Raw genomic sequence first — 16,797 nt, 5'->3', positions numbered from 1 at the left:
GCTTTGAATTAAGAAGTGATATCCCTAGCACCTGTTCTGCCTGCAAGCAACATTCTGAAAAATAGAAGGCATAATGTTATTTTGTGAGTTCTCCGTCTGGAATAAAAGGGTTAGTTACAGCTTCCCCTAAAACTGTCCTTTAGCCAATTCCAAACTGCTCACAGCTGATGGCAACAGCTCTCCAGCAAGAGTCACTTCATAGGTGCAGTAATTCCATATAATTTGATAATTTGGAACTTGTCCTGCCATATTAAAAAGATGAAGCGGTAATAGATCATCAGAGTTGCTTTCAACACAAAATATTTCCCCACACTTTGAGAAGGGTCAGGGCTTGGTGCGTGGCTCAGACTTTATCAAATGCCATATTACCACGGCAGCATGAGAAATCTCTGTGGAAGTGATATTTAATTTCTTCAGAAGGAGAAGCCTTTTCCAGCTACATATATTTACTGCTTTAACATCTTATACTCTCAAAATGACATTTTTAATCCTTTTTGTTGATTACTCTTAGTACAGAAGCAAACCAGCAAAGGCAAGATATTTGCTAATAAGGGATAATTAACCGAAAAATACTTTTAAGACAATCTGCAAATTACACGGTCTAGGAAAAGACTAAAAAGTGACTCAGTTTCTGCTGCCTGGCAACTCTATTCAAAATGACCAAGCCAGGTTTTAGTGAGCCCTTTGGGAGAAGCATCCATTCCCTCAATACCTGAGGACAGGCCTTTGGAAGGGGGTATGTGGGAAACTTGTTTGAGGTGGAGGTTGTCACTGCATGAAGTGAGAAGAGGGAAAGCCAAAAATCCTTCATTTGTGAGCACCTGGGGCAATGATTCCTGGGTGTGCAGCGCAGGACCTGCCCAGAGCAGGGACACACTTGGGGATGGGCTCCTCCTCCCCAGCCACCACGTGTGCAGTTTGGATTGTTGCAGCAGGAATTACCAGGGAATGGACATTCCTTCCAGTCTTCCCAGATTTATTCCATTCTTCCCAGATTCTGGGGTATCTTACTGCTGATAATTTCTGTGAAGCATTGGGAGTGCCCCCACAACAGTGATTCCATGGGCAGGGCCAGGCACACGCCTCAGCTGGGCTCTGATGCATTATTTAATGTTCATATTCATATCAGAATGCACTGAAAAACAGCCCCAAATCTTATTTAGGGTGGGGTACCTGTCTTATGGGGCAAAAGCACCTTGGAGGTCCACTCTGAGGAGGGAAGGCAGGAATGCACATGATGGGCATGGGGCAGGTTCTGGCAAAACAATCAGTAGAGCAGCGAGATAAAAGGCCAGCCCCAAACTAAGGGCTCTTGATCTCTCAACAAAACTTACAACAATTAAAGTCAAATTAAGAGTCTAAATAAATATGGATGGTTCAATTACTTGTAAAATTTTTAATCTCCAACACCCCTGTAAACCCAGACCCACTGAATGCTTCAACACTGGCTGCAAGCATCTCAGTATTTGCGTTTTAGCTGGAATTGCTGGCACAGATGAGATGAGAAATGTATTTGTTTTCTGCCTAAATTTAAAGATTCTAAAGGGTATTTTATGTGCCTCGCTTGAGGGGTGAAGAATATTGTGATGTGTATTTCAAATGAGCCATTACAAATCTCATTTATTATTTTCCCGAAATCCCATTCCATTTAAGCTGTCACAGCTTGGGGCTTGCTTGTGTTCTTTCCTCACTCACCGTGGCGGAAAACCCCTGATGCGTCATTAAAAAATCATACCCCCACCTCTTTTATTGTTCCAAAATTCAAATACAAAGGAAGAGAACAGTCCCAGATGAGAAGACAAAGAAGTTTAACAAATGCAGAAAAGAGGGGGCAATACTCTCTGTTGCTCCTCGGCGTGGGAGGCAGCAGGACACCATGTCATGACTTGCTCGATGCAGGCAGTGATGGTGATTTACAGCTCCCCTTCCCAAATCCCCAGCTCAGCCATGAACGTGCCCCAGTGCCCATGGCCGTGCCCATGCTTTACCCTGCCAGCAGCACTGGGAGTAGGGCTGTGCTCACACTCACACTGCCCCCTCCCAGTGCCCATAGTGCCACGTGTCTGCCCCTTCCCAGTGCTAGCTCTGTCCCAGTTCATGCCTATCCAAGTGCCAGTCTCATCCCAGTACCAGCCCTATCCCAGTGCCAGGTCTGTCCTAGGTCCTCCCCATACTCCATATCTAGTACCCCAAATCCTAGTACCCTGTATCCCAGTACCTCATATCCCAGTACCCCATATCCCAGTATTCCATATCGCACTACCCCATTTCCAGTACCCCGTATCCCAGTATCCCATATCCCAGTACTCTCTATCTCAGTACCCCATATGTCAGTATACCATAACCAGTACCCCATATCCCACTACCCCATATCCCACTACCCCATACCCAGTATCCCATATTCCAGTACCTCACATCCCAGTACGCTGTATCTCAGTACCCCATACCGCACTACCCCACATCCCAGTATCCCATATCCCAGTACCCCACATCCCAGTATCCCATATCCCAGTACCCCGTATCCCAGTACCCCATATCCCAGTACCGCCCCGATCCCGGTCTCCATCCCCAGCCAGCGCCGCCTCCCCCGGGCCGGGTCCGTGGCTGCGCATGCGCCCGGGGCCCGCGGGGCTCGCAGCGCTGCCCGGGCTCCATCGCGAGGCCCGGAGCGGCAGCGGCGGCGGCGGCGGGGCCGGGCCGGGCCGGGCCGCGGTGAGTGAGGGAGGGCGGCTGGGGGGCGCGGGCCCGGGCGGGGGCGGCGCCGCCATCTTGGTGGGGGGCGCCGGGAGCGCTGATGGCGCCGCCGGGGCCGGGCCTGGCGCGGCCCCCGCGGGGCGGAAAGTGCGTTTAAACTCCCAAAAGGGGCAAAAACGTCGCAAACCCTCCCATGGACGCCGGCAGAACGCAGGGTTACGTTCTCTGCACGGCCAGAAAGTATTTACAGTTTCTGAGATGGTGCTTGCCCAATTTTGACGCATGAAATGTTGGGACAAAATCGGGGTTATCCCGCCTGGGCGCCACTCCGGTGAAACTTCTCCGGTGAAACAACTCAAAAATATTAACAAATACGTAAACCCAGTGCAGTGGAAACCGTTCTTGGAAACTTCCCCAAAACCACAAAGATTTAAGTTTGAGAACAGATTTTACGTGACGGGAAAAACAAAAAATCGTCAAACTTTCTGGCAGCAAATTCAAAATGCAGAACTAATGGAATGGGGATTTTGGGAGGGGAAGTCGGTGCTGAATAAACAGAGGGATAAATATAATCCTTCAAAAGTATCGATCGGCTGCGGGTAGGGATCGGTGTGGGACGGTCTGAGTGATGTTTGGTGTCAGGAGAAAGGGATCAGGACAGTTTTATGGACTCCTGGTGCCGCAAGGAATCGGATTAGATTTATACTATGAAAACATTTAATTTATTCAATTACTGCCCAGATAAATTTAAGAAAATGGCCTGTAACTGGGATTAAGGGATAAAGAGCTCTGATATTTTGTGCCAAGTTGTAAAAGACCTTTCTGGTCTGCGTTTTATTTTATAGTATAACAGAAGTAAAAAGGAGGGAAAACAGTGACTTGGTGCTTCAAACTTTCATTCCCTACATAGCAATTAAGAACAGTCTGACGTGGTCTCATCAGCGTTTTGCTTTCTCACTTTATGATCTATAATCTACTCGGATTGCAAATTTTGGAGGATGGGAACAGTCTTCTCCTGAGCGAAGTCTTCTCCCTGCTTGGCCATGGGAGATATGTAATAGTGATTAATAGGAGTCCCCAGGGTAATTTGCTGGATTGCAGTCTTACAAAGTAATTACAGATGCAATTAAAATAGAGGATGTTTTTGGCCTCTGTGCATTAGTTTTGCCCTAAAATTGATTGCACCTTATACTGCAAGTAATCCCATTAAAGCTGAACATGTGTGAAATGAATTGTAATTCCTGGTGAGTGCTGTGGTGGAATCAGAGCTGGGTTGGAGCTGCTGAGGACAGCTGGGTACAACTGCTGGGCAGGTTATGCAGGGCCAGCTGTGATTGTCTTGACCAGAGGTGATTTATTCTGTCTTCAGGGGCTTCACTGCCATAATGAGCAAGGAGGGTGAGTGGGTACACAGCCAGATGTGCTCTGAAGACCACTGCTGCCCCACTGACTCCTCAGGAGACAGAGTGTGTTTTCCTTGCCTCAGCCATACTGATTATCAGCAATTTTATCACCAGCTCTTTATTTACTGAAATTTTAAGGCTTTACACTGATTTTTAAAAGTAACTTCATAAATTTATTTAAAGCCGTGTCTGCAGTCTTACTTTAAATAGGCTTAAATTGTATTGGTTTATCTGCAGGAGAAGGCCTGGCTGGCCCTTGTCTCACTTCTGTCTTCATGCAAAGCTTTTAGTACAGATACTTCTGGGTATGACAATATATTCCATTGGTCTTGAGGAATATGCATTTAAAGGTGAAGCTTCAGTGTAACCCCTTTGTCCTTTTCAATGAGTGCTGGTGTTTTTTGAGAGATGACATGTGCTGCAAGCCTGACACTGGGACATGGAATCAGATTCTCTCAGGGTGGTGATGGTGATCATAAAATCATGGAATACCCTGAGTTGGAAGGGACCCACAGGGATCATCGAGTCCAAGTCCTGGCACAGGACACCCCAACAGTCCCACTGTGGGTGTTGTCAGAGGATAAGGTGTGGAGTGTCCACGTGCCAGTCTATGCCTCACCTCTGGTCAGGAAAGTGCCCTGAAGACCTAAATCCCATTCTCAGAATTGCACAGTTTGAATATCAAGAAAATGTAGATAAACTGGATCAAAACCAGATTGACCCACAGCAGTGATTACTCTGGGAATTTATAGTCTCTCTCTGAAATAATAAGGTGATTCCTGAGTTGCAATGTCAGTTCTTCTTCCCCACACATTGTTCCCTCTCTCCCATATTTTCTGTAATTCTTAATCTATTTCAGCCTTCTCTCAAGCCCTCCAATTGTGCTGCATGGGTAGAAGAACAGGAAGAAGGAGATACAGTGGGATGAAAAATTAGATTGGAGACTAGAGGGGAAAATGACGGAATCCTTGTTAAGAAAGGCTGGCAGCTGCACACTCCTTCACGTGGAATCAATTAGCAGCCAAAGCCAGCAGAGATCTGACCAAACCCTCTTTCTCCTACTTAGCGTCACTCACTGTGCTCCACAGGTGAGGTGTGAGGGTAGATGTGCTTTGCTGAATTTGGCAGATTATTTTGCAGAGAATGGTTCAATTTACTGGTTAAATAATTTACCCCCAAGGAATGGGTGTTTTATTATTAGGTTTAGCATCTTTTGGTTCATCTCTGTTTGTTTTGTTTTTTTAATTTCTGATTGAATCCAACAAAGTGATGGGATAAATGCATGGTAGAGCTGAGCAAACAAGTAGAGGTTGTATTCATGAATCACACAGGATTTGTTTTGACAACCCTATTTATGCTGTAGCTTTTAAACTTTTTGAAAGGCTTAGAGAATTGGGATTGTTCAGCCTGGAGAAGAGAAGCCTTTGAGGTGACCTAATTGCAGCTTTCCAGTATCTAAAGGGAACCTACAAGAAAGCTGGAGAAAGACTATTTACAAGGGCCTGGAGTGATGGGGGAAGCAGGAATGGCTTCACACTGACAGAGGCAGGTTTAGATCAGATATTGGGAAGGAATTCTTCTCTGTCAGGGTGGGGAGGCCCTGGCACAAGGTGTCCAGAGAGGCTGTGGCTGTGTCTGGATCCCTGGAAGTGTTCAAGGCCAGGTTGGACGGGACTTGGGAGCCACCTGGGATAGTGGAAGGTGTCCCTGCCCATGGCAGGGGGTAAGACTGGATGGGATTTAAGGTCCCTTCCGATCCCAAACCATTCCAGGATTCTGTGATTCTACTTTGGGTCACTCCTGCAGAGCGTGAAGGTTTTTAAGGTGTGTAATTCCTGTGTGGTGCCAGGTGATGTTGAGAAGTGTGTGTAAGTGGTAGAGTGGCTACAAGTGATTCCCAGGACTGGGATTAGCAGCCCTGTAGTTTCAGGCTGGAGGAGACACTCCTGGAGCTCCCAGCTGAGCCACTTGGAGTGTGTGGTTTGTGCAGGGCTCAGGCAATGGCTGAGTGCCCTCCCCAGAGCCACTGCTCTTCCCAAGCAGGAGGAAGCGAGAGCTGGGGAAAGCAGCTCAGCATCAAAGGCTCCTAGTGGAAGCCATAAAACTGGAAGTACACTCTGTTTATGCCCCTCTCTTTCCATAAAGGAACAGAAAGCATTAAATCTGTGGACATGGAATAAGGTTTTGTGCCTTCTTTTGCCTCCCTCTCAATCTGTTTCAAATAGGTCAAAATGCTTACAGAGTGCCTGTAAGGACAGGAGAGAGGAGCTGCTGCCACTTGGCTGCCACAGTGTCACATAAACCTACAGAGACAGGCAGCAAGGTGGGTGAGATGGCAAAGGGGGACAGTCAGACTGCACGTGAGGCAGTGAGTTGGGTATGCTGGTCCATGTGCTCTGGGAACACTGGAATGCTGGCTGTAGGCAGGGAGAGGGGCTGGATGTGGAGTGGGCACATGTTCAGTGGCCACAGCCTGTGCCAGTGCTTTTCTTTTGACTGCTGAAATAGATGTGTGGGTGTGTGTTTTTGACACAACTGTGTCAGCAAACCAAGATGAGCAGCTCACAGGCTCCAACAGTCCTTTGGGCTTAATTCTGGGATGAGCGACTGGTTTAGAGAAAACCAGAGTTTTGTTGTCCAATCCTGTGAACTGGTTGAGGTCACATTGCCGTGGTGCTGTTTATTTGTCTCCCAAGTACAGTAGCACCTACCATAATCCATATGTTATCATCTGCTTAGGGGAAACTTGGAAGGGCTCTGTTATACAAATGAGCTGGACAAACTCCTGAAAACCCAAGTACTTGCAGTCCTGTAGCAGAACCTAGACAAAAAGTGTTTGCTTCTCTCCATAGCAGCCAAAGCATCCCTCTCCCTTCCTAGACCATTTTCCACTCTAATCTTTCAGAGCAATATTTTCCTTGATTTGTAGTTACATTTTTTCATGGGAAACAAAAATTAGTAGGAAGTGCAACGAGTGGAGCTCGGAATTCCTCAATTCTGAATTTTGTCCTCTTTTTCCCTTCACTGACATAGACAGTCTCTTCACACCATTAAATGCTTGCTGGTGGCTACTGATGCTTTCTCTTGAGGTATTGGTACAATTCCATTGCAGGCTCTGAAGGTTCATTTCAGTCCCTGACTGATGAGGTTCCTGGAGATGAGGCTGGGGTTTTATTTGGTAATGGTATTAGCTCAGCCTTGCAAAATATTACTTGCCTGAGGTGAGTAACAGGTTTTGACGGGTGAGTAAAGCATCATCTGTCATCGTCACAGCAAAGTACAGGCGAGGTGGTTGTGTCTGAGCTCCTAAGTGTTCCAAGCAGTTCTGAGACCAGTTTAGGTGTGCTGCAGCAAGTCATGGTGGGGTTTGTGTGTTTGTGTTTAAACTGCAGCTCTGCTCCTCACTGGTGTCACAGGAGAGCCTGGCAGATGTCACACGTCAGGTGTCAGACACCTCTGCAGAGGGGGATGCACAGAGCTCTCAGAGCCAGCTCACGCCGCGTCAGAGGAGCAGCTTTGCTCAGCTCCTGCCCTGTTTCGGGGCAGAAAGGTGATTTGTAAATCAGCTATTCCCAGAACAGCACAGTGTCAGATGGTTCTCTCAATGCCAGCTGCTTCTTGAATGGGATTTTGCCTCCTGGTCCGTGGAAGCTTAGCTGCAAACTTCATGTTATTACTTGATTTACAGTCTTTGGGTTTATTGCACTATGGCGTTCCTCACCAGAGAGACTGAAATCCTCATGTCATTGGAAATGTTCCTAGCAGCACCTGAAATGGAGTTTCTGTTGAAATGTTTCTCTCCCCATCAAGTCTGATGGTGTTTATAGAAGTAGAGTGAACCCCCATCCAGCCATTTAGCCTTCACACTCACTTTATGTGAACTTCTACCCTTTTTTCTTCCTGTTTTTTTTGAATTTTTTTTTTGTCTCCTAACGAAGGTAAGATGGATGTTAAAAGGCAAAGCTGGTTTTCTACAGTAACAATGAGGTGGTTTCCCAAACCTGCACTGGTTCGGGGGCAGAAATGAGATCAAAACCTGAGTATTTCTGACCTTTTCCTGTGGATTCCCTGTCTAAAGAAAAAGCATAGAGGTCTGTGTGGAAGCATATTAATTAGGCTCCATTATCTCTGCCTGCCTGGCAATAATTTATCATTTTATAAATCTAAATCTGCAACTTGGAACTGAATGACTCATCTCAGTTTTGCAGTATCTTCTTTTGCCTTAATGTTTCTGAGACTTAAAATTCTAAAGATGAAAAGAAATCAAAAATTGGGACAAATGAGGGATGTTCATGCCTGACTATGGTTCCTCAAAATGTTTCATGCTAGTTTCTGCTCTCTTCTTAATTGCCCTATTTGCTTCCTTTTATTGGGTTGTCTTGATTTTATTGTAGATTTTACTGATAGGGAGCATTATAAGAAAAGCAATTTCTTTATTCTATTTTTCAGTGGGTTTTACTGGATTTATAAAATGCAGAGATGAGAAAGACCGATTATTTTATCAGGTCTTCTCTGGTTAACTTCAATATTCTTTTCTACGTTGTAATTTCTGACAGTTTTCCTGGCCCAGTTTGAAGTAAACTCTCTAAGTTAATTACTTCTGTCCAAGTAACGTCCACACTCCTTCTCCCAGAGGGAGCATTGTAAATAGTTTTGGTGCTTGAGCATCTTTATTTTTAGAGCCTGAACGCAAAGAATAAAATCTAAAAAGTGATGGGTTTTCCGTTGTTGAAACTGGCAACCAAATATTTGCTACAAACAAATGTTCATAGATGTACAAGGCTACGTCAAATATTAATATATTCAATACCACCCGATACAGGGCTCATTTAGTCCAAATGTTGCCTCTCCCTGCAGCCGTGGGGATGTGGATATGTTCTGTGACCCTGAACATGGACACTGGCTGCAGATGTGCTGCACCTGCAGTTTGCATAAACCCGTAGGAGCTGGGGAACTCCTATAGAGATCATCCTGTGCTACCCAGAGATATTTGCTACTGCCATTTGCAAACGTCTGTCTTGTTTTTGGCCCAGTTAAAATAGTCATCAAGAGCCATGGTGGTGCAAAAATTGGAGCTGCAGAAATGCTGAAGTGTCCTGTGTTACCCTGTCAGGCCCGTGGGTCTGCCTTTGGCTGAATTATGCTCCAACTGAAACCATAGGTAGAAAGTTGAGCACCTGGAAGGCTTCAGGTCAAGAATGGTGTTCAGGGGCAAACAGGGCTCTGGTGAATCAGAACCAAGTTCTGATGGTCACAAACCTGGGGTTGTGTGTTAGAGGAGGGGGAGTGGCTGTTGACATTTGCAAATTACCTTCAGCTGTTCTGTTCCTTTGTGCTGAAAACAAACACAAAATTGCCTTCAAGGCTGCAAGTTCTGAGTCTTGGTGAGGAAAAGATGAATTTCAATTGAATAAATTTGAGCTGAAGGAACTTGAGAGCTCTGAAAAATCAGGTTGTTGTTACTACATCAGGCATTCAGAATCAGGTCCCTGACATTTGACCAGTGTTGATAATCTTCTTTTCCTCCTCCTCCCTTTGAACAGTGGGGAAGGGCTGGGAAGGACCTTAAGCTATGAGGCAACAATTCTGCCAGCAGATGTGGATAAACCTTCATGCTTGGAGTGTTCTGAGATCAGCAGTCTACACTCCCATGAAACATGGAATTGGTCCATGGACTCCTTTGAGTTATTTTGCCATGGCATAACTTGCCCTGTGTTCAATCCAAGTCATTACACTTCTGCTCCTTACCCAGCAGTAACATTCCTTCACAGAAATAGCTTCACTTCTATTGATTCCTCCTAATAGCAGAGAATCAGCAAAGCCCCACATTATTTATTAGACTGAAAGACACCAAATAATAATGTGTTGTTTTATATTGATGGTCAAGTGTAAGACCCTGAATACCTTGGTTAGTGGGTCTGACTGGAATGTTCAGCTGGAACACAATAACTGGCTGCCCAGAGAGCTCTTTTGTCCTTAAGATGCCAAATATGCATATATATTTTTGCTGTATAATCCTCCCGCCACTTCCTGCTATATTCCAGTTCTTGCATGCACAAAATACATTTTTCCTTAATACCATTCAAGAAGATTTCTGGAAGGGCAGATTATTTCTGAAGGGTTTGTGTGGATTTCATATTAGCAAACCTGCTCCATTGAGGTGTGTTGTGTAAAGGAAAATGCAGTCCTGATAGTAAATTCTGCATTTCCAGAACTTAGTAATGAGGAATAGAGCTGTGAGATGAAACTGGAGGTTGCCCCCATGATCAGGCAGGCCTCACCCTCAGATCAGAGACTATTAGTAAAGATACTCGTTGTTTTTCCAATACAAACTTAGAAGTTTATCTGTTCTGGGATTGGCATTGGGCTTCCCCAACTCACCTGGCCACAGGTGTGTTGTAAGATTATGGCAGGAGGGATCCCCAGCCTCTATCTGCACCGGTTTGGGCAGAACCACAACTGTCCAGTTGTGTGCAGGAGCATCACTGCCCCAGAGACCTCTGCTCCTGCAGCACCGTGGGCACCTTCCCGGCTCCCCAGCACAGGAAGTCTGTCTGGAACAGGACGTGGAGCTTGGAGATCTCCTTCCACTGACTTCCTGCCATGGCACTGAGCTGTGCCTTCAGCCTCAGCCCCTCGAATCTGCACAAGTGTACTGGTTTGAAAGCAAAACCAGTGAGACACTCCAAGTCAGTAATACAGTTTAATAGGAAAAAAGACAAAAAATAAAATACGTGCAATAATACAAAAGAAAAACCACCGACAGAGTCAGAATACAACCTGACACCCTGTCAGTCAGGGTGTTGGTAGCAGTCCCATTAAATGGTGGCTGCAGTCCTGGATGACAGATGTGGTTCAGTTGAAGCAGTGCTCCTGTAGAAGATGCAGTTTTCCTCCGAAGGTCCAGCCATGATGTGGAAAAGGTCTGACTTTCCTCTGGGATCCAGTGGTGTTCCAAATCTCAGTTTTTAATCTAGGTAGGAAAGGCTTGGCTCCTGCCCCTGGCTGGGGCATCTCCCAATGGGGTGATGTAATCTTATCAGTCACACAATAGGACTTAATGGCCCATTAACAGAATATATCTTCTGGAGGAAGGATGGGTTGTGAAAAGATGACGATGATCATTCCCCTGATTTTATCAGATGTCCCATCAGCAGAGGATATCTCCCACAGAGATAAGGATCACCACCCCTCCCACATTTCAACAGATGGTGATAGAATACACATTTTTGCATTGTACCCCAGGACAACAGGGATGCTGCTGCTCCTGAAGGATTTGAAGGAAGTGAACTGCTTGGAATCCTGCAGGAAGCTGAGTCCACTTAGAATTACCACTTCTTCAAAATGGGACATTTCTGTTTGTGTTGAAATGAAAATGATGTTCTGTCTCCTTGGGGCTGCAGAGAAGGATGTGAGCCTTTCAGAAGCAAGTCCAGCATTTTTGAAGCTTTAAGAAATACAAGCTTTAGATAAAGAGAGGGAAGAACATTTGGGATGAAGCTTTGATAGAGTGGTGGAGGCAGGATCCTGAGGCCAGGAAGGACGCTGGAGTAGAAGAGAGAGGGGGCTTCTTCACTCAACAAGGAGCCCTGTTTCAGAGTGAAGCAAATGCTTTCAGACTGAGGTTTCAGTGAAGTGCAGACAGCTGAGAAAAGATCTCAGACTAATGAAGTGCTTGGAATAAAAGCTTTGGAGCAGAACTTGCAAATGCAACCACCTTTGACTTGCTTCTTTCATTCTGGAGTTCAGTTGCTCCATAATGCACACAAAAAAGAAGATCAAGGAGTGAGTAATCTTTGCAGCTATTTGCTCATCAGAAATGTGTTTTTTTAGTTTATTTTTTTTTTTATGCTTGGTTGCATTTGCAGGTCAGGAGTAATAAAAGATGCAGTGTGACACTATTTAACACACTTTAATAATTTAATCTGGACCAATAAAGTGTTCCTGCTTGGCCTGAGTTTTAAGCTCCATGGATCTCTGAAGTCTGCCTTAATTCCTTTTCCAATGCTGCCCTGTGTGTGTCTGGATGGGTTTTCTAGTTCTGCATCTGGATTTCCTGTGATGTCCTTAGCAGGACAGGCTGTGTGTCTGCAGGGCTGTGCTGGAGCACGGATGGGTGTCAAACCCCTCCCTCCTTCCCAGCTCTCCCTCCTCCCCTTAGTGGTGCAGGGAGATGGGAATGAGGATTATGATCAGTTCATCACAGGTTATTTCTGTCACTGCTCAGGGAGAGGAGTCAGATCCTTCCCTCCTCCAGCAGGGAATTCATCTCGTGGGAAACAGTTTTTCATGAACTTCTCAAAGTGACTCCATCCCACGGGCAACAGTTCTCCACAAACTGCTGCAACGTTGGTCATTCTTCCTCAGGGCCAGCCTTTCAGGCTGTTCAGCATCACTTATTTGTAAATTACCAGTTTCCTTTGATTAAATTACTCACTGTTTCAGCAGCGCTAAGGTTGTTATAGACCTTTAAGATCATCAAGTCAATCAGGATGTACCTGAGAGTACTGCTGGAGACCACTGCTCCAAAATTAAAATATTACAAATAAAAGGGTTTTTTTCCTACTGAGGTGGTGTGGCAGCACACAGATGATAGTTACTTCCCTCACCATGAGATACTGAGAGTCAGTTAATCAAAGTTAGTAAAGGACTTTGATAGAACTCATTTCCTGAAAGTTTTTTTTAATATTTTAATTTAATAGTTGTCTTTTTCTTTACTTCTGCAGTGCCCAGACAAGCCGTGCCCTGCTCCGATTCCCAAACCTGTGAGCAAATGGATTGCTTTGAGAATGGAAAGATTTGTACTCAAATGGGCTCCCAGCAGCACAGGGAGAGGTACAGAAATCCCAAATTTTCCCCATTTTTTGTTTGAAAGCATTTAAAGAGAGCATGTTGTTGCTGTAAGTAGAATGAATCTGTCAGACCAAGTGTTACAGTTCTATATCCAGGAAATCCTGCAGACTCCTTTCATTTCTTCAGGTCCTCAGCCCAGGCCTCCTCATTCCAAGAGGTTTAGAGACATTGGGAACAGTGCAGGAATAATGTTGGCACTTCTAATTTGATACTGTTTTTAATTTTGGATGTTTAATGATATCAGAGACATTCCAGATGATTGCAGAAACGGGAAATAATGGAAATCTTACTACCAGCAGTGGCTGTGAAGTGACTGAGGCTGGCAGACCTGTCAGACGTCTCCGGAGGAAGAGAAGATTGCCTCTGGATTCAGAGGATGAGGAGGAAAATGCATATGAGGATGAGGTAAATGAGGCTGCATGTACTTTCTTTAAAAAGAGCTGTGAAAAGCAGGGGCAGTTGTCTCAGAGTTCTTTGTGCAGTGCAAACTGGGCTGAGGGAGGTTGTTCTGTACCCAGGGAAGGGTCTGGGTCTGATCCTGATTTACATCAGTGATGTGAACATCTGTTCTGAGGAGTCACAGGGGTGAATGAATAGCTCAGGGGAAGTGAAAGTCAGTTCACAGTATAACACCACATGGCTCCAGAATAACTACACTCAGATAATTGAAGATCAGTGTAAAGCCACAGGGTTGGTTTGGTTTCTTTTGCATACTTACTCATACTCTCACTGCACCACCAGAAACCTCTGTTAGTGGTGCATAAACAGCAGTACCTCAGTCCTGATCTTGCCTTCAGTTTCCTGCAGCCCCTAACTGTCCCATGGCCCTTTGTGCCCCCTGTGCTCTGCTCCCACCCATCAGTGCCTCTGAGCCATTTGTGTTTATTCACATAGTGCAGGTTCTGTATGGCAGAGCAGGGATGGATGTTTGTGGGCAACAAAGCTGCAGCCTCTGCTCTCATGAGCAGTTTAACTCAGCGTCTTGCTCAGCTTTTCTCTGGGATGTGGGTGAAATGTTTTAAGGGATGGATGTTTTCAGAAGTCCTTGCAGACTCTCTCTTCCCCCTTCTCCTCGTCCTCATTAGAAACTGACCCCCCGTCCCGTCTGGGGAGTGTTTGGCAGGAAGCTTTGTATGGCACGTTTTGCCTGGTTTTGGTTTGTTCTGAGAAATGACAGCCTGGGAGGACTCAAACCTGAATTAGCAAACACACAGAAGAAACGGGAATGACAGTCAGGCTTGGAGTGTGACCACACGGGGAGACCACATTGTCTGGGGTGCTCGTCTATGACAGGAGTTACTTGAAGCTTCTGCTTCCTTCAGCGCTTCATAAATTCCTTTTTTTCCCCTGTATCCATTTCCTGGCATAGATGGACATAAGAAAGGGAAAGGAAAAAGGAGTGTTTCAGTAAGGCTGCTGACATGAGCAGCAAATCCTGCATTGCAGAAAGCAAATCCTCTGTATTGTAATGGAGATTTTGGTCCTGTGCTCTTTAGCAGCCACATTTAAATGAACTGCAGTAGCATATATTAAATAACTTGTAAACATAACACTTTGGGATACCAAGATCAGCATTATCTGTGTAACATTCCCTCCTGATGTTCTTCCAGGGTTGTTCCAGAGACAGCAATGATGGCTAATAGTCCTTTTAGTTACCTGTTACATCTGTGTTGTACCTGCATTGTGAGATGATCAGAGGGAGGGACAAACAATATTGCTAAACTTCTTTTTAACATATCTGTGTCTAGGAGAAGAATAAATCAAATAATATGAAAAGCCGCAGAAACACTAAACCAATAAAACAAGGTGAGCTAAGCTCATAGTCTCTTTTCTTTAATGTTTATAGATTTTTTTAGTAGCTATTATAAAGTGAATAATAATAAACAGAAGAGGAAAGGACAGGAAAGCTCATTCCACATTCAGAACAGCTTATTCAGTACATAACCCTCTTACCACAGTCAGCTTCAGAGGTGTATTAGTAGGAATATCCTGGATTTGCCTGCATGATGGGCACAGGGTAAGGATCTGGAAGGAGTCAGCTTCATCCAGAGCTCACTGAAGACAATAAGAATCTTTTTTCCATTGACTTTGAAGAGCTTCAGCCACAGCCTACAGTTCTAAATAAAAAAATAAATTGTAAACAATGTGATTGATTGTAGACTATGAGTTAAATGTATTATATACCTTAAATCAGTCAGTCTGTAAGTGGGGGGAGAGTTTTAATATACATTTAGAATGTAATTTTCTGTGTATAAGACTGTGGTTCTAGAATGAATCCAAGTTGTTTTCATCATCTGGGAGCTGCCTCTCTAGTAGATGCATTGTGTCATTAGGAGGTTATAAATATAGGTGTGTATATAAAAAAAAATTGTTAACTGAGCAAAAAATCACTTGGTTTTTCGTGTATTTTATTTTAGGCTTATTTTAGCCGCAGTTATATGCCTCTCTGTGCTGCCTGTTAGTTTATATTTAACCCCTTATTCCTCTGTGAAATGTCAGGAGGAAGAATTAATTCCCACAATTTAAAATTATTCTGTTTTGTCCAGACTTTCGGGGGGCACATTTCCATGGGCAGCTTGCCAGCAGTCCAGGTGCTACAGTTCATATGACTTGTGATACAATAAATGTTCGTTTCCTGAGGAATGAGCACAGTTTTCCTATTGCTGGAATTCCTACCTTTCCTCAAAATTGAGTAACACTGCCTCTTCTGGGGTGCCACAGCAAACGTGGGAGGAGAAGAAGAGAGGAGGAGGAGGCATCAGAGAGAAATGTTCATTTTCTCGTTGTTTTTGATTAATTAGTGCTTCCTGGAAAGAAGAAGGTGTGGAACTGGTCTTCCTACTTGGAGGAGGAACAGATGCCAGCTGCTCCCCAAAAGCTGTTCAGAGAGGTTGGCAGCTTTTTTCACTCTCTTGCTGTTTTTCTCGGGCAACATCACAGGACTACTATCAGTCACAGGACTGCTGGCTCGGTGGAGGTGGGGCTAGAGACCACCCTTAAGCCAGCATTTGTATTTCTGAGTTGTTTTGGTACAAGCAGGCAGTAAATGCTTGTCTTCTGCCCAGGGAAGCAGGCATTTTCCCTGGGTGTCTCATCCCAAATCGGGGTGTAAAAAATGCTGGTTGCATCTCCCAGATAAGCAGCAGCTGTTTGGATCTGCTCTGCTCTGGCCCTGTGGGCTGTCAGGCAGGGACAGCCTGATGTATGTCATGTGTCCTGTGTGGCTGTACAGAGCCCTGCCAGCCTGTCCCACCCTGGCTCAGGAGTGGTGTGGGCTCTCTTGGAGTGCCAGGAGGGAGGCTGGGCCTTGTGGCAGTTCCATGGAGGTGCCAGAGGCTGAGTTCAGCCTTGCTGAAGCTGCACCCCAGTAAATGTGCAGCTCCCAGTCAGCTCTTCAGAGCCCAGGGCTGCCGGTCCTTCCAGAGGGAGCTTAACAGGAAGGTCATTTGCAATCCCAGTTCAGGGTGCTTTTAAACTTCTACTGCATTTCAACTATTTCACTTGGATTAAGACTGCAGATAAATGAAAACCACAAATACTTTTGGAATAACTGTAAAACTGGGCTGCAGATCAAGCCTGCCTTGTCCCTTTCACCATTTGAAGATGACAAGTTACCTTTGGGGAGAGTCTGGACTGACACAAAATGACTGTAGCTTTTCCATCTCTTTGATTTTGCATTGAGCTGGGAAGGGAATTCTTTTGTGTTTAAGAAGAGCTCATTTCTGCATCTGCTCAAAGATATTTTTGTAGCTAATTGCAACAGTTCAGTGTTTTTGAGAGATTAATTAGAGTAACAAGTAAATGTGAAATATGGTGATGGTACCATTACTGATCCCTGAGCCTGCAC

General features: G+C 45.1%; 1 protein-coding gene across 6 annotated transcripts in view; it reads left to right on the top strand.

Moving 5' to 3' along the window:
- Window positions 1-2,642: 2,642 nt before the first annotated feature.
- The window catches only part of LOC106859996 (lethal(3)malignant brain tumor-like protein 3), a 42,186-nt gene continuing 28,031 nt past the window's right edge, over window positions 2,643-16,797 (top strand). The window contains exons 1-5 of one of the 6 annotated variants that reach the window (XM_088178100.1): window positions 2,643-2,712; window positions 12,824-12,932; window positions 13,247-13,355; window positions 14,699-14,756; window positions 15,752-15,840. In XM_088178100.1, the coding sequence (XP_088034226.1) occupies window positions 12,871-12,932; window positions 13,247-13,355; window positions 14,699-14,756; window positions 15,752-15,840 (318 nt within the window). In that variant the 5' untranslated portion in view covers window positions 2,643-2,712; window positions 12,824-12,870. Of the gene's footprint in view, window positions 2,713-5,044; window positions 5,186-12,823; window positions 12,933-13,246; window positions 13,356-14,698; window positions 14,757-15,751; window positions 15,841-16,797 lie in introns of those variants that run through there. The other 5 variants (XM_088178097.1, XM_014887611.2, XM_088178099.1 and 2 more) reach the window with 5 other exon arrangements.

This window comes from Sturnus vulgaris, chromosome 24, assembly GCF_052056855.1.
Source record: "Sturnus vulgaris isolate bStuVul1 chromosome 24, bStuVul1.hap1, whole genome shotgun sequence".
In the NCBI taxonomy this organism is placed as follows: domain Eukaryota; kingdom Metazoa; phylum Chordata; class Aves; order Passeriformes; family Sturnidae; genus Sturnus; species Sturnus vulgaris.
This window is presented reverse-complemented; position numbering and strand designations above follow the sequence as displayed.